Source organism: Octopus bimaculoides, chromosome 2, assembly GCF_001194135.2.
Source record: "Octopus bimaculoides isolate UCB-OBI-ISO-001 chromosome 2, ASM119413v2, whole genome shotgun sequence".
NCBI classification, from domain to species: Eukaryota; Metazoa; Mollusca; class Cephalopoda; order Octopoda; family Octopodidae; genus Octopus; species Octopus bimaculoides.
Window position 1 is genome coordinate 68,608,080 of NC_068982.1, and position 25,421 is coordinate 68,633,500.

General features: G+C 34.8%; 1 protein-coding gene across 1 annotated transcript in view; it reads right to left on the reverse strand.

The window, feature by feature from the left end:
- Positions 1–24,410, reverse strand: part of LOC106879520 (uncharacterized) — a 50,055-nt gene extending 25,645 nt beyond the window's left edge. Inside the window, exons 1-13 of the mRNA XM_014929142.2 lie at positions 24,250–24,410; positions 21,693–21,728; positions 18,785–18,812; positions 18,230–18,271; positions 16,376–16,449; positions 16,234–16,274; positions 14,956–14,989; positions 13,865–13,896; positions 12,860–12,912; positions 9,736–9,818; positions 4,165–7,865; positions 2,672–2,934; positions 820–924 (exon numbers count right to left, since the gene is read on the reverse strand). Of these exons, the coding sequence (XP_014784628.1) occupies positions 820–924; positions 2,672–2,934; positions 4,165–7,865; positions 9,736–9,818; positions 12,860–12,912; positions 13,865–13,896; positions 14,956–14,989; positions 16,234–16,274; positions 16,376–16,449; positions 18,230–18,271; positions 18,785–18,812; positions 21,693–21,718 (4,482 nt within the window). The 5' untranslated portion in view covers positions 21,719–21,728; positions 24,250–24,410. The remainder of the gene's footprint in view (positions 1–819; positions 925–2,671; positions 2,935–4,164; positions 7,866–9,735; positions 9,819–12,859; positions 12,913–13,864; positions 13,897–14,955; positions 14,990–16,233; positions 16,275–16,375; positions 16,450–18,229; positions 18,272–18,784; positions 18,813–21,692; positions 21,729–24,249) is intronic.
- Between the last annotated feature and the right edge of the window lie 1,011 nt (positions 24,411–25,421).

The window sequence follows — 25,421 nt, forward strand, 5'->3', positions numbered from 1 at the left end:
CAATGTTCGAAGGTCTTGCCTAACCACCTCAGCCCAGGTCTTCCTGGGCCTACCTCTTCCACGGGTTCCCTCAACTGTTAGGTTGTGGTACTTTTTCACGCAGCTATCCTCATCCATTCTCACCACATGTCCATACCAGCGCAATCATCTCTCTTGCACACCACAACTGACGCTTCTTATGTTCAGCTTTTCTCTCAAGATACTTACACTCTGAATGGTATGCACACTGACATTACACATCCAGCGGAGCATACTGGCTTCATTCCTTGCGAGCTTACGCATGTCCTCAGCAGTCACAGCTTTAATATGTTTGTCAATGCTACCATGAGTAAGCTGGTTGTAAAAAGTTTCCATATTTGTATGACATGCTGGAGCAGGTATTTTGCTCTGATCAAATGCCTTAAAAAATGCTGGTCTCTTTGGTACCTTTAACAAAATTTCCTCCAATTTGCAGGTAACTCAAATATATTGATGTGTAATGTCTTACTGCAACAACCCAGGATTTCTTTTCCTTCTATCCCACTCCACCTCAAACAAATGCCTTTCAAAAGTCCTTGCATTTGTTTTGGGTTCTTCTGATTAAGCCATAAAAATTTGTTTAATCCTTACAAAAGAAACTTACTTTTCAAGTGGATTCAATGTTCACTTTTCCATGTAAGCATGGAAAAGTGGACATTAAAACAATGATGGTGATGACAGCAAGAAATTAAAAGAGGTCATTAATTTCCACTTTCTAAATATTTTAAGCTGTTATGTAAAATAATATGCAAAGCCAGTAGTAAAAGTATGAAAATATACAAGTAACAAAAAATAGTTTACCACTGAAGCTTCATATATATTAGATTGCCGACACTCCAATGCAACATTCTCTAATCGATCAATACCAACCAGAAACAGAAGATCTTCAATTGTTTCAACTTCCATCTACAATAAAACATAGGTTTGATTAAAACTTTTTTAAAAACTAAATGAAGAAAATTATCCTAAATACTTAAATTTGAAATTCTTACACATCATTATAATATTCATATCTATTTTCCATGTTAGTATGAATTCTAGCTCTAGTCAGTTCTTGTTAAGAGTTATAGCCTCTTTAACATGGTTAAGAGACCACACTTGCTCATTTCATTATATAGAGATATTTAAGGCAGTGAGCCGGTTAAATTGTTAGCATACCGGACAAAATGCTTGGCTGCATTTTTTCCAACTCTTTACAGTCTGTTCAAATCCTGTCAAGGTCAACTTTGCCTTTTATCTTTTCAGAGTTGATAAAATAAAATAGCAGTTAAGTACCGGGGTTGAAGTAATTGACTGGACCCTTCCTTAAAATTGCTGTCCTTGTACCAAAATTTGAAAGAAATTATAAAGAAATGATGGGTGTTAGGAAGAGCATTTCCATCTGTGTATAAATCTACAAAGTCCCCAGAAATCAATAACTTATATAATTTAGTAAGTGCTTTATTCACTATATGTAGTGAAAATATACTTTTAAAATTCACAATTTATCACTGTATTCAAAGTGGAATCTTCAATTATGATTTTAGTAAATTCTCATATGAAGTTGTATATAATCAGGAACTTGTGTACATTATTAACACATGAAAAAGGCTGAATACAAGTAATTTGTGGAAGTAACAAGGTGTGTGTGTATTTGTCTCTTTGTCTTGACATCATGTGATAGTTCAAACAAGTACCTTTGTCATACGAAAGGTGCTCCTTGTTTCCAGTCTTCTGAGAAAACATATCAGGCCACGGGGGAAATATTATGTTGCTCCAAAATAAGTGGGGTCAGTGACAGGATGGGCATCAGGCTCTAGAAGAACTGCCTCATCAAATTCTGTCTGATTCACGCAAGTGAAAAAGTGGACATTATAACAAAGATGATACATGCTTTGTATTTATAGCTACAGTTGAAGTAAAACACATTTTTCTACAAACACTCTTAGATTACACCAAAATATTAATTTCATGAATTAATATAGATAACAGTAGAGGAAAATTTTGTCTTTCTGCTAACATTTGTTTATCTTTGAGGTTCGACTGATGTAAATGTACACACATACAATAACATAAAAAGAATAAAACACAGAAGCTCCATAAACTTATCATAAGTCTCAATTAAGAGAGGAAACAAGAACTTCTGCTCACATTTAATTTTCTGCATCGGCAGGAGAACTGGATTGATGGGCCACACTTTCACGGTCCATATTTATACTGAAAATCAAGATTGAGCAAGTATTTGCTCTACAACTGAAGTTCATGATTTGGTTAACTTTTTTTCAACCCCATGTCCTGGTTTAATGGAATTCATCCCAGTCAAAGGTGACAGTAACTGTGTCTGGCAAAAATTACAAGTTTTATGCCTTGAAGGATTATCTCAACATAGTAAGCCAAAATATTTCTTAAGTATACAGTGGTTCTGCTGATTACAAAAACATTCTATCTACTCATGATACCTTTTTACAGCTTAGTAAACGGAGTAAGAAAGAGTTCGGTATATTGGTCAACATATAGACCAAAGTACAAACCTTTCAGCTTGTAAGTCAAAAAACTGTCACTGTAACCTGTTATGGCTCTTGATCTTGGCAATAATTTTGACATAAGATGTGCTGAACATTGATAAAAGTCATTTTCATAATAAAGCATGTTCAAACCTGAAAATAATACTTACTAAAGACAAAGGCTTTTCCAAATGGGGAAAGTGCATGTTCATTAAAAGACGACTGCATAATGTCGAGTCTGAGATATTATTCAATGTGGAAATGCTGTTTTTAATATCTGTTATACTTCTATCAGTCATCATGGAGCCAGATCTTGATGGTACTTGTGAATATGATTGTGGTTGTTTATTTTCCGGTGATAAATTCAAAGAATCTTCATGAGAAATATTTCCAATCAAAAAATCAGGTTTCTCATCCATAATATCAGACACATCTAAAATGATACAAAATATAGTTTATGAAATGATATAAAATAATAAGTTATATACTTTCTAGAGTATAGGACCATACATATTAACATACCTTTCAAAATAAATAGCAGAAACAGAGAATGAGCCTATCTTCACAGAATACCAGAGAGAAGAGACTAAAATTTCTATGAAAGGAAGAAATAAGAAACTTTTCTGTTTGAACTGCCTTTCCTAATTTTATTAAAACTTATACACACATAGTTTTCCATGTCAATTATGACGATTCTAATCATTTTATTGAGAAATTAATAATGAAACAAAAAAAACTTTAAATCTTAAAGATTGAAATTTTACCCAGTCAGATTTATCTATTCTCAACATCTCACCCATCAAACAGATGTTTACATTGCAACCATATTGAAGTTTAAGGTTTGTGTTTAATGTTTATGGTTAGTTATAAGTTTATAGTGCATCACAAAACTTCATTAATTTCCATCTTTAAAGGTTTTGTAACATCATCATTATTCATTTCTCAAAAAACAATCACAGTTTGTGATTTGTTGTAGTTGCATGTCAAAAGCAAAAACAAAAAAAAACCGATGCACTCCATAATATCACCACAGCAAGAGAGAGGATGGATCTGACTAGCTAAAATAATAAAAAAAAATTTCAGTACTTAAACATTTGTAACTGTTTGTTGTTAATTTCTCTCTCTAAAAAGCAATTGTGACTAGTACTTGGCATCAAAAACAAAATTTGTATAGAAATTTTGAAATTAAAGTAGAAACAATTAAAAAAAAAAAGATAAAATTAATTTGTGGAATATTAGATTAAATCATTGACTTTAAAAGTATATATTAACATTCGATTAAAGCATTAAAATACTACAGTAATCTTCTACTTTAATACATTACTCCTATTTCAAAGAAAAAAAATTATCTAAAAGGTATTGTATCTTAATATTATACACATTTACGACAGTAAAATAACACAGCAGATAATAGAATTAGAAGGGGTGGGGAGGTTAAAGGTTGCACGATTGTAGGAGAGAAGGGATGAGTAAAACAGATACAGAGGTGAGCTATAGTAAATATCATGGTAAATATGTCAGACTCCGATGTCCAGTCAGGAAACACATTAACTACTTCAGTAACCATTTCTAATAACATTAATCTTAATTATCTATCTCTAGCTTTCTCACAGAACTCACCTTAATTAAAGCATTGATATTTTAATAATAAAATCAAACTCACCAGCATTGTCAAAATCAAAGCAAGTTTTCTCTGATACACTATTTGTACCATATTGAGTACCACTGGCATCAGTTCTCAAACACTTCTCTGTAACAACTTTATCTGGTTGTATACTGCTCTCAGCCATCAAACTGCCCTTATTAACAGTAAAAGAATTACTGTTCAAAGAAGTTTCAATTAATTTTGAGCTAATTGTTTCAGAACATGTTTGCCTTCGAGAAAATACATTTGAAGTATTGAAAGAAGAGTCATTTGATTTCTTGAAATTATTATTAGAAGAAATTTGGGGTTGATGACATTTATCAGGCACATCTAAAGTATCTATTTTCAAAACACAATCACTCAAACCTTTTTTCACTTCACCTTTATTCACATTTTCTATGACATTCCCAACATTGAACAGTTTATTTTGCAGTTTTGTCAAATTATTTGTTGCACTCAATTTGTGTTTTTCAGTTTGTATTTTATTTTCCTGTATGTCATTTTCTGATAATTTCTCAGCTTTCTTACAAGATACTAATGTTTGGTCTGCATCACTCCTGATTACATTTTGTTCATCTACTGCTGTATCAGGATAATCTGGAACCTGTTTTGAAGATGGCATTATTTCATTAAGAACATTTTCTTTACACTCTCCTGTGAAACTAGAACCAAAAGGAGGCATAGATTCTTTTGTCTCTACAGAATCTTTTTCTATTAAATGTAATCCTTTTGAACATGAAGCAGAACCCTCAGATTTTCCTACATTAAATGAGTGTACAACACCACTAGTGTTCATACTAATATAAAGTACACGTTTTTTCTCTAATTGCATCCCAGTAACATTATCAACTTTTTCTGCAACTATGTCATCTTTATTCTTTTTTTCCTTTTCATTAGTAACTTCTCCTGAACTGTATTTTATCTCTTCACAATTTGCAGATGAACTTAACAATCCAACAGCTTTCTCTTTTATCTTTAAAATATTAACATCATTTGCATTTACTCCATTTAAATTAGTATCAGAATCTTTCAGGTTTTCATTGTTAATGCTGTCATGAGCACAGACCTGAGCTAAAGGATCTGCCAAGCAGGAAGTTATTTGAGATGCATTTTTGATTGGAGACTCAGCTGCTTTAATGTGGTTACCTTTATTTTGAGAGGAAACTGTATCAGACAAGTCTGTTAATTTACCAACCTGTGATCCATGGATATTTGCCTGTTTTGAAGGTATGCCAGAGGTTTCAGAAAAACAGGTCCTCTTTGATCCTGCCTTAATATGTTCGTTTTGATCCTTTAAAATACTTCCTTCTGTTCTGCTATTAGATATATTAGTAACACTTGGTTTAAAATCAGTCACTGAATTAAGATCATCTTCTGGAAAAGTCTTACCTCTGACATTAACAGGAGCATCCGTTTTAAAAGATTCTATTTCCACACTTTCAACCTTAATTAATTCTCCAGGTATATTTACTTTGTTTATTATATTCTTTGAGGGAACATTAACTGGCTGATCAGTAGGCTTATTAGAAGAGGTCAGAAAACAGTTATCTGCTGGTAATTTTGAAGTGTTAGTTGAAGGCTCTTGAGCTAATTTACTAAATTTATTGTCATTATTAAATTCAGTAACGTCAAGTAAATCTTGCCTATTTGAAACAGTTTTGGTGGATTTAATTATGCTCATTTCCTCTGAAGCTGATTGTGATGCATCAACTAGAGTCTTTTTTGGACAGGACCAGGAAGATTCTATTAGATGAGACTCTGTAGTAAGAACTAGCTCCTCTGGAACTGTCTTACTAGCAGTCACAGGCTGAGCATGGTCCCCGAAATCTGATTTCTTTTCAACTGAAACATTAAAATCATTCAATTCACTCTTGTCAGCAGAAATTAAACTCGATAACTTTGAAGCAAACTCAAGATTTTGCCCTCTGGGCTCCCCAATAAGTTCATTAGAACCAGAAATATTTTGCTTCTTAATGGCCGGTTCAATTATATCATGTGTATTTGACTGTCTTGAATGTATGTCAGAGGTTTCAGAAAAACATGTTTTCTTTGATCCTGTCTTAATACGTTCTTTTTCATCCTTTAAAACACTTCCTTCTGTTCTGGTATTAGAAATATTGGAAATAGTGGCTTTAAAATCTGTCACTGAACCAAGATCATCTTTTGAAGTACTATTTGCTCTGAAACTAACAGACTGTATTCCATTTAATTCATATGGCAGGTTTTCTTTGTCAATTATATTCTTTGGGGGAAGATTAGACCGATCAAAATTATTAGAAGATGGTAGAATACAGTTATCTGCTGGTAATTTTGAAGCACTAGTTTTAAGTTCTTTAGCTAATTTACTAAATTTATCATCATTAAATTGAGTAGTGTCAAATAAGTCTTGTGTGTTTAGAAATGATTTGGTGGATTTAGTTACATTCAATTCTTTTGAAGTTGACTGCAATGTATCAACCAGAGTCTTTTTTGGACAGGACCTAGAAGATTCTACCATATAAGACTCTGTACTTTCTTCAAGAACTAACTTCTTAGGAACTGTTTCACTGGTAGTCACTGGTTGAACATGGTTTCTGAAATCAGATTTCTTTTCAGTTGGTTTGTTAATGGCTGGTTCAATCATATCATATGTATTTAACTGTTTTGAAGGTATGTCAGAGGATTCAGAAAAACAGGTCCTCTTTGATCCTGTCTTAATATGTTCTTTTTCATCCTTTAAAACATTTGCTTCTGTTTTGCTATCAGTTACATTAGTAATACTTGGTCTAAAATCACTCACTGAACGAAGACCATCTTTTGCATTACAATTTGATTTGAAATTATCAGACTGCATTTCATTCAATTCACATGGTATGTTTTTTTTGTCAATTATATTCTTTGAAGCAAGACTAGGCAGCTGAACAATAGAATTATTAGAAGTGGGTGGCATATAATTATCTGCGGGTAATTTCAATGGGTTATTTATGTCTTTAGTTGGTTTACAAAAACTTTTATCTTTATTAAACTGCTTGTTTTCACAAAAATTCTCAATATTTTCTACATCCTTCACATTGGTAATCTCAACTGGTCTTTCACTTTCAGGAAAATCAGCAATTGTTATGGTGTTACAACATGTCAAGTCCATATTACTGGCTGCATAATGAGTTCTATTGAAATAAATAGTTTTTTCATCAAAGCTATTATTTTGATTGTAGTATCCAATTATATGACCATCAGGATTACTGACAATATCATCCTTGCTTTCATTAAATGCTGTGAGATATTTTTCCAAAGGTTTTGTTAAGTCCATTGAATCATTCCTATCAAAATAAACAGTATGGTTACCTTGATACAATGATTTATCCAAATGAGGAGAGTCTGATAAAGAATCATTTTCTTTTGCCTCATCAGGTGTTTGAATCTTATCATCATCATGTTTTGTATGTGCATGAACATAATTATAAAGAAAAAGTTCAGTGCTCAATGAAGCAGGACAATTAAAATCATCTGTAAATAACAAGCTCTTTTCTGAAGTAGCAACAGCAGAAGATAGTGGAATATCTGCCATGACTTTCTCTAGAAATGATGTATCTTGTGCTTGTTTATCAGTATCGTTTGCATCATACTTAGCTTGAGGTAATGAGTCTTTCACTTCAGGATCAACTATGCAAACATTGATGTTTTCTTTATCCTCTATAGTTTGAGAAACAGTGGTTGATCTGGAGGTCGTAGTAGAAACTCTAGTAATAGTTAAAAGAACAAAGATTAAAAAGTGTAATTTAGTCTTTAGAGTATATTCATTTAAAAATTTAGAGTATATTATGTTTTCAAAAATAAATATTTCATAAGTATTTTCATTTCTTTAATTAAAATATTAGTGAAGGTGTGTAGCCAGGTGGTTAGGGTGTTGCACTCATGATTATAAGATCAAGATTTTGATTCCTGGACCAGGCAGTGCAATGTGTTCTTGTGCAAAACACATCATTTCAATTTGCTCCAATTCACGCACTTGTAAAAAAAAAAAAAGTAGTTCCAGCAGGGCTGGGAAGTTATCCCTGCAACGAACAGCATCTTGTTGTTGTGGGGAGTGATGCGTTGTAATCTCAGTCAATCACCTGTGTGCTAAGGAAACCAGCTTGAAACATGGACTCATGAGAGACCTAAGCTAAGCTAATTAATATATTAAATTGCTAAAATTAAAATCCTGACATCTGCTCAGCATAAGCAAAAAAAAAAATAATAAATAAAAAGCGCCATCACTTACAAGCAAATATGGGTAATTTACCATGTTTTGCTTAATGGTTTTAAGTGTATGTGTAATCATACAAAGACAGACACCTCAGTTTTACCACACTTGATCCAGCAGAACAACTATGACGTGACAGTTTGAGGGAGAGTAAGGGTTGCACCAGCACATGGGTGGTACTAATTTCAGCTGAGTAAACTGGAACAACAGGAAGTGCTTTACTGAAGAACACAATATGCCACCTAATCCAAGAATCAAACCCACGACCTTTTGATTATGAGCCTAACCCCCAACTGCTAGGCCATGAATAATGATGCATTTCTTTAACCCTTTAGAAACAGAACCTTGTTTGGAGTTTCAGTACTCAGAAGACAGAGCCCTTTACACAAGCCCTACATAGAGCATGCACTCATTTTTCAAAAAAAACTATAACCCTTAAGAGACAACAGGGCCAATCTATTGGCCAAAAAGTCAAATGAAGACAATGACAACTGGGCCGATCTGTTGTCTTTGTCAATCAACTTTTCAGCCGATAGACCAGCTCTGTCAAATCCTAAGGGTTAATACATTACAGTATATTTACATAACCAAACTAACTAGACAAAATTTTTAATGAACAGACACTTATAATGTTTGTAACTAACAGGATCTTTAAAAACATTTTTAAATTGCCCAGCTTTATAGCATCTAAGATATGAAAACACAATATAACAATTTTAAATCTAACAAATAGAAAATTTGGCAATTTATCTAATTGAAAACGTTTGCGTTATAATATATCACAAAAAACCTGAAGGAAAGAAATTTAAGTCAAACATTTTCAGTGTTTCCATTAGAGCAAAAGTATATTTTATAATAATTTTGAAAAAATTATTTAATATGTGCCGAAAAATATACAGTATTTGATGGCATAAAAGACACACACACACACACACTGCAATTTCAACAGTGCATATTCAGGAAAAGAAATTTCTAGAGTGTCAAATCATGTAATATTGGTTTCAAATTCTGGTACAATGCCAGCAGGTTTGGGAGGGGCTAAGTTGATTACATTGACCCCAGTGTTCAACTGGTACTTATTTTATTAACCCCAAAAGGATGAAAGGCAAAATCTACCCCAGTGGAATTTTAACTCAGAACATAAGGACAGACGAAATGCCACAAAGCATTTCATTCAGCATGCTACTGATTCCACCATCTCACCACCTGCTTAAAGCATGTAATATTAGCTTATAAGAGACCCAAATTTGCATATAGGACCTGGGTTAATTTTTTAAACATTTCTTTGAGAAAAAGAGTGTGTCTTACATGCCATCAAAAATGGTAAATTCAATTGCTTTGAAAAGTTTAAAATTCATACAAACTTTTCTGGAGACATCAAAATACTTTGGTTTAAAGGATTAACTGCCATGCACATTTCGTCATCACTTTCACCACCTGAAATATTCTATAGAGAAAATATAAGAATGAATGCAAGTGATAAGAATAATAAAAAGGAATGAGTAAGATTTAAATCTGGTGATTAGCTCCAAAATGTTTATCTTGAAGTGAATAAGGAACCACTCTCTAGAAAAGGTATCAACATCATCATTTAGCATCCATTTTCCATGCTGGCATGGGTTAGAGGGCTTGATTGGAGAGCTGCACCAGGCTCAGTCCGTTTTGGCTTGGTTTCTTGGCTGAATGTTCTTGTTAACACCAACCACTCCAAAGAGTGTACCAGGTGCCTTTAACGTGTCACCAATTTCATAAAAACGTTTTATTCCTAATAGCTAATTACATTGAACAAAATGGTCTTGTCTAAAAACCACAAAATACTTGTGAATATGCATGCATGCATCCATCAGCTGGTCATTTTGCACAATCTAGAACTATACAGGTGATCACACATTATCAACAATGGGTAAAAAGTATTTTCATTTCATTTTACTTCTCATCCTCATCAATTTAATGTCCACTTTTTCATGCTTCCAAAGGCCTGATGATGCTTACTGAGGCAGATTATCTATGGCCAGATGCCCTTGCTGTCACCAACCTTCATCTGCTTCCAAGCAAAGTAATACATCCCCATGGCCAGGAATATTTTCATGTAAAACAGAAAATGAATGACACTACATATATGACAGTGATACTCGTTTATAACTATCAAATGATTTCAAGATGAGAGATACACACACACACACACACACATATGAGGTCCAGCTGAAAAGTTCCTTGGCTAACCAAGACACTCTCATGGAATGAGACCAAATGAGGTCTATCTTTCAACATAGCACTCCCCATCACTTTTTGCTCTACACAACTATACACATGTAAGTATAAATAAGCGAAATCGTGATGGCACCTGTGCCCAGCGTGGCCTTCCTGGCACTTGTGCTGGTGACACGTGTAAAGACTTTCAAGCGAGATCGTTGCTAGTGCCCCTGGACTGACTCTTGTGCAGGTGGCACATAAAATACACCATTTTGAGCGTTGACTGACCTACGTGCCAGGGGCACGTAAAAGCACCCACTACACTCTCTGAGTGGTTAGCGTTAGGAAGGGCATCCAGCTGTAGAAACTCTCCCAGATCAGATTGGCAGCCATCTGGTTCACCAGTCCCTCAGTCAAATCGTCCAACCCATGCTAGCATGGAAAGCGGACGTTAAACGATGATGATGACGTTGATGATACATATATTGTGTGTGTGTGTGCACGCGTGTGATCATCCTTTTTAACATCCACTTTTCCATGCTTACATGGACCGGACAGTGTTTATTAATGCTGATTTTTTACAGACGTCCTTCTTGTGGTTAACCTTCACTTGTTTCCAGGCATGATAATATTTCCCCATAGCCAAACATGTTCTCACAGAACATTGGAAATGAATGTCACTGCTTAGATGACAGTGACATTCATTTACAATTCTAACACTATCTTACATCTGTAATCACATGTATAAAAAGGACAGGCGGTGTGGGGAGTTTCTCTTGTCAACAGATTGTAGCGGACACTTGAGGGAAATTCTTCTCCTCTCTATTATATATACATACATAGGAACGTAGTAGATAACAGCTAGCCTTTGGCCACATTTTGGACCCTGTTGTGTCCACTACTCTGATTGATTGGTATTGACGCAATTTGTCTCTTGCTCTATCGCGCGCTAATATGCAACCCAACCAATCACAGTCTTCAAATAAGGTAACGTGAGACAGTCTGTTCTCAACCCCAGTTTGAGACGACTGCTCCCTATAAAACTCCAGCTTCTCCGCATCTCGGAGTCTTTGGTTCCAGACCTTTTATGGTCTAGCCACTGACCACACAGGACACAGCCAGTTCCAGCAACAACACAACAGCAGCCACATAGAGACTCATCAACTTCGTCCAACAGCATTCGACGACCTCCATCTCCATCACCACCATTCATCCTAACGTCAACATCATCTCCCTACGTACACAGCAACCAGCACCTCGCACATGTTCTAACATAGCACTGTTCGTGAATTACCATGGTTAACAGCAAATATACAACCTGCGAGAACTCCTGTGCCAAGTGACCCAAGCAGCAATATCACAGCCAACTTCACATACGACATATACCTCAACCAGCTCTGCATCGCAGCCACAACTTCACATACAACATACCTCAACCGGCTCTGCATCGCAGCCACAACTTCACGTACGACGTACCTCAACCAGCTCTGCATCATCGCCACAACTTCTTGATACAGTATTTCAACTATCATGTACAATTGACTACAAACTGGTATCTATCATTCTTGTGTCAATGAACATTCTTCTAACTTCTCATTATAGACTCTTTCAATGCTCTGTATACATGATACACACACATACACTTTGTTCTCGTGACAGCCTGTCTATTATTCTGTATATACAACGCACACAGTCACACATGTTAACATATCAATAAAGTCTTCTCTTAAACATTCTACCCGGTTGTATGTCTCAGTTTCCCCTCTGGCTCATATACGCATTTATTCTTTCTGTATTTATTATACTGACTGTGTTATGTACTAAGGAGCCATTCTCGTGACCTTGCTTCGCACGGTCATTACAAGATCATCCAGGCATTTCAAACCTTCAAACACAAGTGAAATAGAGATCCCTTACTTGAAAAAACAGATAATGGTTAACATTAGGAAAGGTTCCCATCTGTAAAACAATGCCTCAAATAACATATTTGTCTCACATGGACAATATAGTCTGCAACTCAACATTTCACCATGCAAAAGGCAAGTGGAATAAAGTATCCTACTTGAAAACAAGGATTGATTCAGGATATGTTGGGACAGCAGAATGCAATCTCAAAATGTCTAGTCAAACCTAGGTAGCTATGTCTGTGTGTACAATCAAGAAAGAATTGGAAGTACATTGTAACCATTCAACAACCTAGTCAATACAGTGATTATATATATATATATATATAGTTAGATATAGCATTAAAAAATTAAGCTGTAAGTAAAAATCTAATAGGAAAACATTACATACCTCAACTGCATGAGCAGTGTTTTTAATTTCACCTGTCAACAGTGATTGGATATCTGAAAGTAAAGAAAATGTTTAATAGCTTTCTTTCTCTTTTCATAATTTAGATTTAAGTTACATGACAATTTTTTTTTTTTTTTTGACTCTTGAAAATGTTAAAACAAAAAGTAACCCTGACAGGATTTTCACCCACAACCCTTTTTAAAATTTTTAATTCTGTGTTTTTGTCAGGAAAGAAGACAAAGCCTTTAAGACTAGTGGGAGGTAATAAAGGATGTGGGGAAATGTCCTCAAAATGGACACAGTCTTAAATGCTTACAACAGAATGAAGTCCACTAAAGATATCCAAGGTAATATGTGGGTAACATATTAAGTCTACCACCTATGTAGACTAGAACCCACATATATTACATTCAGAGAAGATTAATAATACTGAATTAAGAGGCAGATTTGTGCAATGTAAACTAATTTGCAATCTAGTAATAATCTTATACGATTATTACTATCAAATACACATTCAATTTTCCTGCTTCTACAGTTTAAATTTCATCTCTTTTCAACTTAACTTGTACTACTTTATAATTTCTTCAGTTAGCTCTGTTAGTCTTTACTATCTATCACAGGGTTTGCAAATATTGTCTCTGTTCTGTCTATTTTCTACTCTACCTCCATATAATATGCCATATCCAAACTAATTTGTTCCTCATGGTTTCAATTTCCAGAAATGTTATTAGCTATTATTTTCATATTAGATTAACATATTTTCTCTTAAATTAGGTAGAGAATGTGTGGTAGGGGCCATGATTTTTACAAACTCTAACAGACTGGTGACACTGGGAGGGGGGGACCAACAACCAGCTTGAATATCTTAAAATAAATGTCTGCAGAGAAAAACTAATTTCATCAAGGATGAAAAGAAGGGTCCAAATGTTTACATTTGAAATATGTAGATAAATGAAAACAATGCAAAACCGATAAACAATGTTATTAAAGGAAAAACAATCTTACCCGATATCTTGTTATCCTCAGGTCCTTTGCTCCTAGAAAGGAAAGATATATTTTAAGGGGTTTCTTAGAGAAGAAAATTAAGTAAATATTAACAGTATAGATTTCAATGGTCTTCAATTAGATTTCACAAATAATTTTAGTTTAGACATCTACTTTTCATGCTTGCCCAGGTCAGAAGGAATTTGTTGAGACAATTTCTGCAGCCAGATGCCCTTCCTGTCACCAATCCTCACCTGTTTCCAATCCAAGTAATATTTTCCCATGGCCAAACATGTTTTACAAGGAGACTGGAAACAAAAAATATTCTTTGTATGAATGTGAGACTCATATATACAACTATCATTTGATGTCAAAACACGAGTATCACATACACATTCATACAACAGACAACTTCCATTTACTGCCAACCAGATCTGCTCACAAGGCTTTGGTCAACATGGGGTTATAATAGTAGACACTTGCCCAATGTGCTATGTAGTGGGATTGAGCCCCAAAACTACAAGGTTAGTTATGCAGGCCTCTTAACCACACAGCCATGCCTGTGCCTAATAAAGAATATTGATGTCATTTGATATTAATGCACATTTCGTGTTGGCACCGGCACCTGTACCAGTGGAGCACTAAGAGCACTGCCCGAGCGCGATCGTTGCCAGAGCAGCTGTCTGGCTTCCGTGCTGGTGGCACGTAAATAGCACCAGCGTGATCGTTACCTTCCTGGCACGTGAAAAGACATTCGAGCAAGATCATTGCCAGTGCCGCTGGACTGGCTCCTGTGCAGGTGGCACGGAAAATACACCATTTTGAGCGTGGCCGTTGCCAGTGCTGCCTGACTGGCCTCCGTGCCGGTGGCACATAAAAGCATCCACTACACTCTCGGAGTGGTTGGCGTTAGGAAGGGCATCCAGCTGTAGAAACTGCCAAATCAGATTGGAACCTAGTGTCGTCTCCTGGTCCACCAGTCCTCAGTCAAATCGTCCAACCCATGCTAGCATGGAAAGCGGACGTTAAACGACGATGACGATGATTTAAAAAACAAAAAAATATAATGACAGAAGTATCAAAGTTAAATTACTCTTCTCCATCTTACTTACTCGTTTTCAGATATTTGTTTATTTCCTGAGTCGTCTGAAAAGGAAAATATTGCAAAAATAAACACAAAGTATGTTTTATGGTTAAATAAATTAATCATATATTTAACAAACTATGTAAATTAGAAACAGTAAAAAAAAAAGAGCAACTGCTTTAATCCTTTTAATACTGATCTGTCTGAGACTGCCCCTGGTTGTATGAAACAAAGTTCCTGTTTTAAAATGATCTAAATTAAAACTTCCATAAAAATTTCATACTGAAACAGGAAATAAAAATTTCATACCCCAGCTTAATAATTGCAAAGTTATTTTCACTAAATTGTTCGTTATTTTCTAAATTTATTGAAATAAACTCTGTATTTCAACATTGAAATATGGTAAAAAGAAAATACAAAATTCTGAACCATCTTAATTTCCTCAGAGTGGCTGTGTGGTAAGTAGCTTGCATACCAACCACATGGTCCCAAGTTCAGTCCCACTTTGTGACACCTTGGGCAAGTGTCTTCTACTATAGCCTCAGGCTTGTGAGTGGATTTGGTAGACGGAAACTGAAAAAAGCCCGTCATATATATATATGTATGTATGCATGCATGCATGTGTATGTATATGTATATATATATATATATATATATATGGTGTGTTTGCATCCCCATAACTTATCAGTTTGGCAAAAGAGACCGATAGTATAAGTACTAGGCTTACAAAGAATAAGTCCTGGGGTCAATTTTTTCGACTAAGGGCAGTGCTCCAGCATGGTCACAGTCAAACGACTGAAACAAATAAAAGAATAAAAGAAAGTATTATTAAGGTATTCTTTTACTTGTTTCAGTTATTTGACTGCGGCCAAGCTGAAGCACTGCCTCAAAGGGTTTTTTAGTCGAACAAATCGATCCCAGGACTTACTCTTTGTAAGCCTAGTACTTATTTTATCAGTCTCTTTTGCCAAACCGCTAAGTTACAGGGTCGTAAATATACCAACATTAGTCATCAAGTGATAGTGCGGAGACAAACACAGACTCAAAAATACACACACTTGAAAATATATATATATATATATATATATATATATATGACAGCTTCTTTCAGTTTCCGTCTACCAAATCCACCATCAAGGTTTTGGTTGGTCCAAGGCTATAGTAGAAGACAACTTACTCAAGGTGCCATGCAGTGGAACTGAACTCAGAACCATGAGGTTGGGAAGCAAACTTCTTACCGCATAGTCACACCTGCACCATCAATAAAAACAATTCTAAAAGTCAAAAAAAAAAATCTAATACTTACCACTGTTGCTATTGTAAGATAGTGAAACTTCATGAAACTCTCTAAAAAGATTTAGAAATAAAAATAAAGATTATCAAGACAATATTTCAATATATATAAAACGAATGATTCCAAATATATGTAAATTTCATTTAACACTCACTTGACTTCTGCATAATTGGCAAAACTCACACGCTTAGAAGAACGTCTTGATTTTGTTTCTGGCTTTTCTTCAACCTATAAATGAATAAACCCAAAATGAATTCAATGAATTAAAAAAAAAAAAGATATTGCAATCATCACCACAATCATTTGTTCCAAATTAGTATGAGGCAGACCTTCAAGTAATGAAGTACTTAGGTATGTTGTTTTAAAAACACTAAATAGACTTCCTATAACCTAAAACTGTAGTGGTAACAATAACAAATATTAAACTCCTAATTCAGATCTAAGTCACAAGTTTAAATCTACCTCACAGACCAGTTTATTTTCGCTAAGAAATGAAACAAGAATGCATAGGTGAAGTAAAACCACAACAAACTATCATTCTCTCCAGAGGCAAGCATTTACATGCTTAACTAATCAGAAACCCTACCTAAGTACAAGACTTAGGTATTCCTAAGGATCAAGCACTTTTGGTGGCTCAACACAAAGTCTTGATTGCTGGGATCTTAAGACAACTGAAATAAATTATGCTTAACCACTACTAAAACTTAGCATTGAGAATGTGAACAAAAAATTGGCAATGAGTGCATTAAATGTTTCAAACACAAGTTCAACTAAAAGACTTGGTCAAGCCTGTAATGTAAAAGCTAATGCAGATATTAATAATGCATTTATTAAGGTCCTCAAACATATAGACCTTGATTTGGAAAAATTGAGTAGTATGAAAGATATTTGGTTGCTATATTGGGAGTTGGTAATGTAACTACAAATAAACTATTGTTGGCAAATGAAACATTATTAATCTCCATATTGGGTTTAGACTATATTTGCCTGACAATAAAGTTAATATCTTCTAAGTCAATGAATTTGTGACTGTTTGCTCTTGGTGTAGAACTTCTCTTGTAAATACGGCAACTGTGGTTCAATATCATACTAACTGTTCAATCCAACTTAATATAAACCTCACTGAGACTACCACTTCATGCCTTGGGCCATCAGCTTCAAAAATATGTAATTAACCCTTCCAGTGCATTTCCTTTACTCATAATTGTCAATGAATTCACTGCACACTCTTTCACAAACTAATTAACTAGCACAGTGCAAATACAACCTGTGCTTTAGGCAAATTAGCAACTATCCTCAATGGAACTACAGCTTTTTTCTGGTTTTTTATTCTTATTACCATATTAATCATATTCCATACTAATCTCTAAAGCTGGATCCTCATCAGGTTCTATAAGAGTTAAGATCTTATTTTCAACCATTCATTATGACACTTCTACTCTTATTTACTGCCACTTTACCCTTACCATTCCAAACACACTCTAAATTAAATCCTAGACTGTACAAATACATAGCCTTGTGGTTCAAAATATTTTATACTCCTAATCTTTAAGACACAGAACATTAATTTCTTCTTGTTTCACAGCTAAGTAAAACTTACATTATGTTTTGTGTTTAGCACCCTGATACTGTTTCTAACCACTTTTCAATGCTCCTTCCAGATATGTCACTTGTCTCTTATAGAGATCACTGTTAGTCCTATCTACAACAATGTTTTGTCATCACAGCACTCACTACTTGACTGATGATTCACATTAACCCATAGGATTGTTCAGTAATTCCACTAACTGGAAACTGTGCCTTACAGAGAGATTTTCCAACCTTCACTTCTGATTTGTCCTCTGATTTTCTTCATTTTCAATATTAACTTGCTAACCACTAATTTAAATTGGAGTGGGTAGTATACACTTCACCTCAAAGAAATTTGGTATTCACAAACATCTGTTTCTCTTGATTTTTTTTTGAAAAAGACAAAGTCAAACAATAAGCAATTATATTTAAGCCATACCTGCGTATTTACATCTATTGTAGAGAGAGGCAATTTCAAAATCTGAAAACAAGTAAAGAAGAAAAAGACAAAAAAAATAAAACAAACTCTTCAAAGAAATGTTTTAATTAATGAGCCTAATATTGAATCAGTTATGAATGAATGGATGAAAAATTTGTAAAGAGGTATTTCAACTTCAGAAATCCTCTTTATAAAATCCTGCAAAATTTAAAATGAAAAATATTCTAACAATTTTAGAGTCAACATCAATGGGATTTGAACTTAGAAAGTAAAGTATGAAACCAGATAAAGCATCTAGTCAGATGTTGTATTGTCTCTGCTTCCCTAACAAATGTTTATAATATTGAAATACATCATTCTTAGCATAACATTGACAAAGATATAATTGATAGAATGTAAAAGAAGAAACCATATTGTGAACAAGCTGAAAAGCTGTTCAGGAAAACTACGTTAAGCAGAAAACATTCAACTTAAATTATAGCCCCCACCACCACTAGCTAAAGTAGATAAAATTAATGTGTAATTAAAAGGAAGAAATAAAAAAAAAACACTCACTGATGAACGCCTACGAGAACGGCGACGCCTGATTGAATAGAAAGGAGTAATTTTGTTTACATTATTTGCAGTTAATATAGAAAAGATATGACAACTACAGACAATGAAATAATTACACTGACCCATAAACCATTGGCAATATCTTTCATAATGGGGTAACTTTGCTAGACCTTTGGTCAAAGGAATCAAAAGCTTTTAAACCTATACTGCACCTTTCTCTATCTCCCTGCTGCAAGCGAATAGGTAGGCACTCAATACAGTGCACACATCAGCATCAAAGATCCACTTTACCCTGCTTGTATGGATTATATGAAATTTGTAGAGGCAGGTTTTCTACAGCCAGATGCCCTTCCTATTGCCAACTCTCACTTGTTTTCATGTAGAGTAATATCTCCCATGGCTACACACAATTACTCCAGGCCCATCACCAGACTTTGGTGCCCATGGATGCTTCAGAATATTCTAGGTAGGCACTAATTTGTAATAATGCTCAAGTGTAGTAAATCTGAGTGTGCACCATTAAATAGTAAGGGGGAAGTGCTGTCCAGTGCACCCCCTTAACAATGGGCATGCATTTACCACAGAAGCCTGGAAACAAACAACATTGCTTGTATGATGGTAATGCCCATTTACAACTACCATGTGAAGTCAAGACAAAGGTACACACAAGCACATATATATATATTTTTATATATATACTAGACTTACTACCCAGCATTGCCCTGTAAAGTATTCACAGAATTGTTTGCCATTTTGTAGAATGAGAATTCATGGTACTTATGCATGTATATATATTTAACCTAACTTCTAGACTTATTTAATTGGAACTATCCAAACAATAGTAATCAATTTACATGCGTAGAAGCTTTTTTTTAACAATTTTTTATCTTGAAAATCACCTGTTACTTTTATTTTAAAGTGAAAAAGAGGAGAAAGTGAAAGATGTATGAACGTGTATATGTGTGTGTGTGTGAGAGAGAGGGTGTGCCACTTGTACATGAGAACACACACGTTCACTTACATTCATACACATGCACACGTACTTACAAAAATGATGTACGCATATGTATTGATGTATGTACGTGTACATGACAACACACCCCTTCACTCACACTCTCTTTCACACACACACACATCCATTTCATATACACGTACATACATCTTTTACTTCCTCTTCTCTTTCACTTTAAAACAAAAGTAAATAAATAAAAAAATTTTTACGGAAATTAACGAACTCTGGATGATGAAATCACATTCAGTTAAAAATATTTCTAAATGATTAAAATATTGTATATGTCAAAAAGTCAACGTCTTCTTTTTTTGTCTTAGAGAGCAAGGAGACTATGTGTATGTGTATACATCACAGATAGCAGATGTGTGTTTGTGTTGATTGACATGCCATGACATTCATTGTATGTGTTGACATCACGGAGGCAATGTATGTTTTCTGTCAAGAAATAACAAAAATTGTGTTTAATTATTTAAAGAGAGGTCCAAATGTCACAAAAAGTTGTACTGCACTGCTAAAGGTAAGTATGAAAATAAATATGTAAAAAAAACTAAGATAAAATATACTATTTCTGAGATATTTCAGTTACACACAAACATCCCTAGAGTCTTAGTATTATCAAGATATGATCGGCTTCTATCAGTTTCCGTCTAACAAATCCACTCACAAGGCTTTGGTCAGCCTAGGGACATGCAGTGGGACTGTACCCAAGACCACATGGTTGGAAAACAAGCTTTTTAACCACACCTCTACACCTGCACCATTGCAAACAGAAGCTGCAATTTGATCTGATAGATTAACTAGATATACAAAAGTAGTTAAAGAGGAGGGGCACCAATGGAAAATAATCTCTAACTACTAGATGTGATAGATTGTTATTTAGACAATATAAATAGTGCTGGAGGTGATTGCAGAAAAACAACAGAGCAGTTAGAGTAAGGAAAGGATAACTGATTTTGCATTTCATAATGGGGTAACTTTGCTAGACCTTTGGTCAAAGGAATCAAAAGCTTTTAAACCCATACTGCAATGAAATAATGAAAAATATATATCTTGCTCAGAATACAGTATAGGTATAAGATTTGTACCAGCCAACAAAATGCCCATCAATTATATCATTACCTCACTGCTTATACAATGATATCATGCAAACTCCACCACAACACCAATTAAGAGTTAATAAGATCATATTTAGAGTTTAGAATTTATGCAATGACAAATTAAACAGTTACTCACTATTCCTCAGACAGGTATCCTAATAACTGTAACACAGATAATCTATTAAATATCAAGTTTCTTGATGAAGCAGTGCTAGTGTCACATAAGTAGCACCCAATACGCAATGTAAATTTGGTTAGACTTAGGAAGAGCATCCAGCCATAGGAACCATGCCAACAGACATTAGAATTTGGCGCAGTCCTCTGTTTCACCAGCTCCTGTTGAATCATTCAATCCATGGATGCATGGAGGCATAACGATGTATGGTTCTTCTAGTGGGAAATAATCACTTCATCATATATTTGGCAGGATTAGAAATTTGAAATTAAGAAAAAAAAATGCATAGAATTCAAGTTTAATATTTTGTTTTTTTGCTTACTACTAAAAGTCCTTAAAATCTCTAGTTGGAGGTAATCATGTATAGCATTACTTCATTCCTTTTAGAAATCATCAGCATGATATAACCTGTTACTTATTAATTAAACATTTTATGAAGTGAAATGGAGATAATTACAAACACAGAGAAAATTCATAGAATGTTTGTAGTTTTATGAATATTTTCATTTGGTACTTGGGTACAATCTCAAATTTAGGGTAGTAAAGTCATGACAAGGGGAGTTTCATACATGATATCAAAGTTTTACATCGAAAATAAATAGAATACTTTAATACAATACTTACCCAGCATTCTCATCATCCACTCCCATTTTTTGATATCTGTTAGTAAAACAACAGAAATTATTCTAAAATTCAAAGTAAAATAGTTTGATTGAATTAGTATTTATAAATATTAGACAATAACAATTGTTATTGGAAAATGTATTTTAGAGGCAAAAAGTATGGAGATCATCATCGTTTAACGTCCGTTTTCCATGCTGGCATGGGTTGGACGGTTCAACTGGGGTCTGGAGGCTACACCAGGCCCCAATCTGATCTGGTAGTGTTTCTACAGCTGGGTGCCCTTCCTAACGCCAACCACTCTGAGATTGTAATGGGTGCTTTTTACATGCCACCAACACAGGGGCCAGAGGAGCTGGCATCAATCTTGATTCATCAAGTTGGTCAAAAAAGTCATTGATAGCAAATATGACGTCATCATCACTGTGATACTGGCAATATTACATGAACAAATGCAGATGGTTGGTATGTGGTTAGGGAACACTCAATGTAAACCAGAATTATTTGGTCAGTGGAACTAACATTTGCACAACCATTAACATTTTTTTCAGTCCTGTTGCTAAACTTGGAAAAGCCCACTTTTTCCACACTTATTTCCAGGACAATTTTATGAATTTTAATTTTTTTCAATTTTTGGACATCTTAGAATATGATCATCATTTAACACCCTCGGTTGCAATGTCAAAAAGTGTTATCCTGAAACCAAACAGCTGGTATATAGTTTCCAATTGAGTAAACTCCACTTGGTGTCACATAAAGCCTACAACCAACATGAAAATCACATCCGCACAAGAGAGAGAGAGACAGAGAGAGAACGACCATTTTCACAAGATAGATAGATTTAAGTACAGTTTGTATATGAAAGTTCAGAAAAAATATGAAACCAGGAAAGCTCGGTTCCACATTTTTTATGTGAGACTTGTTTGGCTCAAGGCCCAACTTGATCAAATGTTGCAGCAGTGACCATCCTATAATTTTGCATATCTATGGCAGCTACTTTGTCTTTCATCCTTCCTTTTAGAATGACAGGGTGTGATTTGAGGAAGATTTGGCTGTTCTTTCTACCAGATTAAGCGATCACGTAGAGCATACTCCTCCACACTGGATCAAAAGAGTGAACTTAGATCTAGGAGTGAGTAAACAGAGTGATTTAAAGAAAAGAATAAAAATTGATGCAAAATTAAATATTAATCCACTACAAAGCAGTGAATTAACAAAATCATTTAAACTGGACAAAATCCCAGAGGTATTTAGCCAGCTATGGCAGTTTGCGTTCTGAGTTCAAATCCCGCCATGGTCGACTTTGTCTTTCATCCTCCAAAACTGATAAAGTACCAGCCAAGTACTTGGTCCGTCTAATAATTTTACAAAGTAGCTTCTATACGGCTAGAATTATAATAAAAGACAAGACGGATGCGAGGCGAAAAAAGAATACATCAATAGGTAAATTTTTTTTAAAATCAATTTAGTAACAAGATTCATTTCTGAAAGATACATTTCACTTAATTCAAAGAAAGAATAATTACCGATTGGATCTGAAACTGATTTACACCAATTGAAAAGAATATAATTTTAAAAGTAATGTGTTTAAAATATGTTATTGGCACTACTCGATTAATTTTTGTCGCCTTAGCCAAGTCCCCCGACCCTTGACTAACATACATACAGTATTTTCAAATATAACAAAACCCACAGGTGGTCCACAAAGAACTTTGTGTCCTCCTGTGTCATAATGATATCAAAAGTAAATTTACATATTTAGTTATTTGTTCCTCATGAGAACGGCTGCGTATGAGACAACTCACTGTCACATACACATTCCAATTAAAATTTTCGAGTTTACTTTAGCTTGCGACAGTACAATTTTTTTCGAAGTATTCAGTTATTGTTAATTATTTGATGTCTGAATAGTTTCGATTTTTATTGTAAGTTTCCCATCTTTCAAGTTCACAATGAGTAATACAATTATGGGTACCCAATTATGCAAGTATTATCATTATTTTTTTTTGTTTCATGTTGTACAACGTTGCGGCTTAAAATATAAGGACTTGTTTTCTTTGTGAGAAATATATAAGTAAGTATGTATATTAAACTTTAAAAAATAAATGTCTTCAGTACATTGTCATCTGCGAGTTCGAAAACGTATCGCTGCAAAGTTTCATTTAAAAAATATGCATTAAGGAAATTACGAGGTAATAAAATCAGTGGCGAGAGGCACCATCTGTGGTTATGCCCACAATTATATTTTCTGTAATTCCATTTTTCCTTTTGTTTTGGTTTTGTGTTTTTAAATAGAGATAGGCTCCTTGGTAAATAGTATGGCTGACACCCTGTCTCTCTGAAATTGGCACTGGTGGTATGTGTATATGAGTACACAGTTAATTAATCAAATATAGTCAGACTATTGCTGTTAAACTTTTTAAATATTCAAATTTCACTAAAAAATACTTGAAAATACATTAAACTACAATAATACAGGATAAACAGCGCCAGAAGAAACAACGATAAATAACGAAGTCTTATGAAAAGAGTATTAAAAAAATTTTCAGAAACCACTTACTTAAATCAGGAAACGTCTCTAAAATATATTCAGTACAAGGTGGTTAGATTAATAAACATTAAGATTGGAAAATATATTGTCTTGATCAAGACTGAAACATAAACAATGGCATAGTTAAGAGCGTTTAAATAAGACGGTTTGAAACAACCGCCATCCACAGCTGCGCATGCGCATTTGCTATTAATACAGTCTGTGGTAGGAGGGAGAAGGCAAACACTTTAAATAGAGATTTCTTAAGGGAAAAATCAGATGTTCGTATCCCTATTTTGGGCTTTAGCAATATAATGTTAATTTGACTGCTTAAAGTATTTACATAAGTTTGCCCTAAACGTCCATACTTGTTTTCAGACTTTTAGTTTTAGTTTCATACTTTAGTTGTTTTTTTTTATTTATACTTAGGTTCTATTCAAGAAGAGTGGTCCCGGTGCGCGCTAGAGAGTCTTGACTAGTCGATTCTACGACTACCTAACGCGAGTGCGCATCATGCGCAGAAATAGATGTGACACCAAAATACACCCTGGAAGAACGCAAAACGACATTTTAAGAGTAAGATGGGGTAGATTCAACAAAAAAAAAATTTACTTTGTGTTTTTATTTACTTTGTTTAGGATCGACTAGTCATGACTAGCTTGTGCGAGTGCGCGCACCTGGACCACTCTTCTTGAATAGTACCTATACTTAAATATATACATAAAGAGTGAGAAAAAGACAAAAACCTCTCTAATTACTTGAAGCACGCTTGCAGCATTGCCGCGGGTGACGGCAAGGCTGATGCGCTGGAACAACCAAGCTCCCTTACAAGCTTCACCAGTTACCTCTGCTATGCGAGCTGCCAGTGAAGACAGGAATCTCACGGTCAGTGGTTCGACCCCATCAAACGTCTCGAACGCCACAGGATGGAAAATGTAGCTGGCCGACAGATCGCAGTACTTCAGAATTTTGTTCCGCTCGGCTGCAGAAACTGTGAATTTCGCCTTAGCCGCAGCATCCAGGATGCGAGAAGCAAAGGAGTCGCTCACTATGACGTCCCAGACAAGGCATCTGCCTCTTGACCAGGGGCACAGGGTGTGGCCGTCGGGTCTTTTACCCATCACATCTGAACAACCCAGATTGTTCCAAGATGGAGGGGATGTTCGCCCGGGCTAAGAGAGGTTTCCCAGCGCCCCAAAATT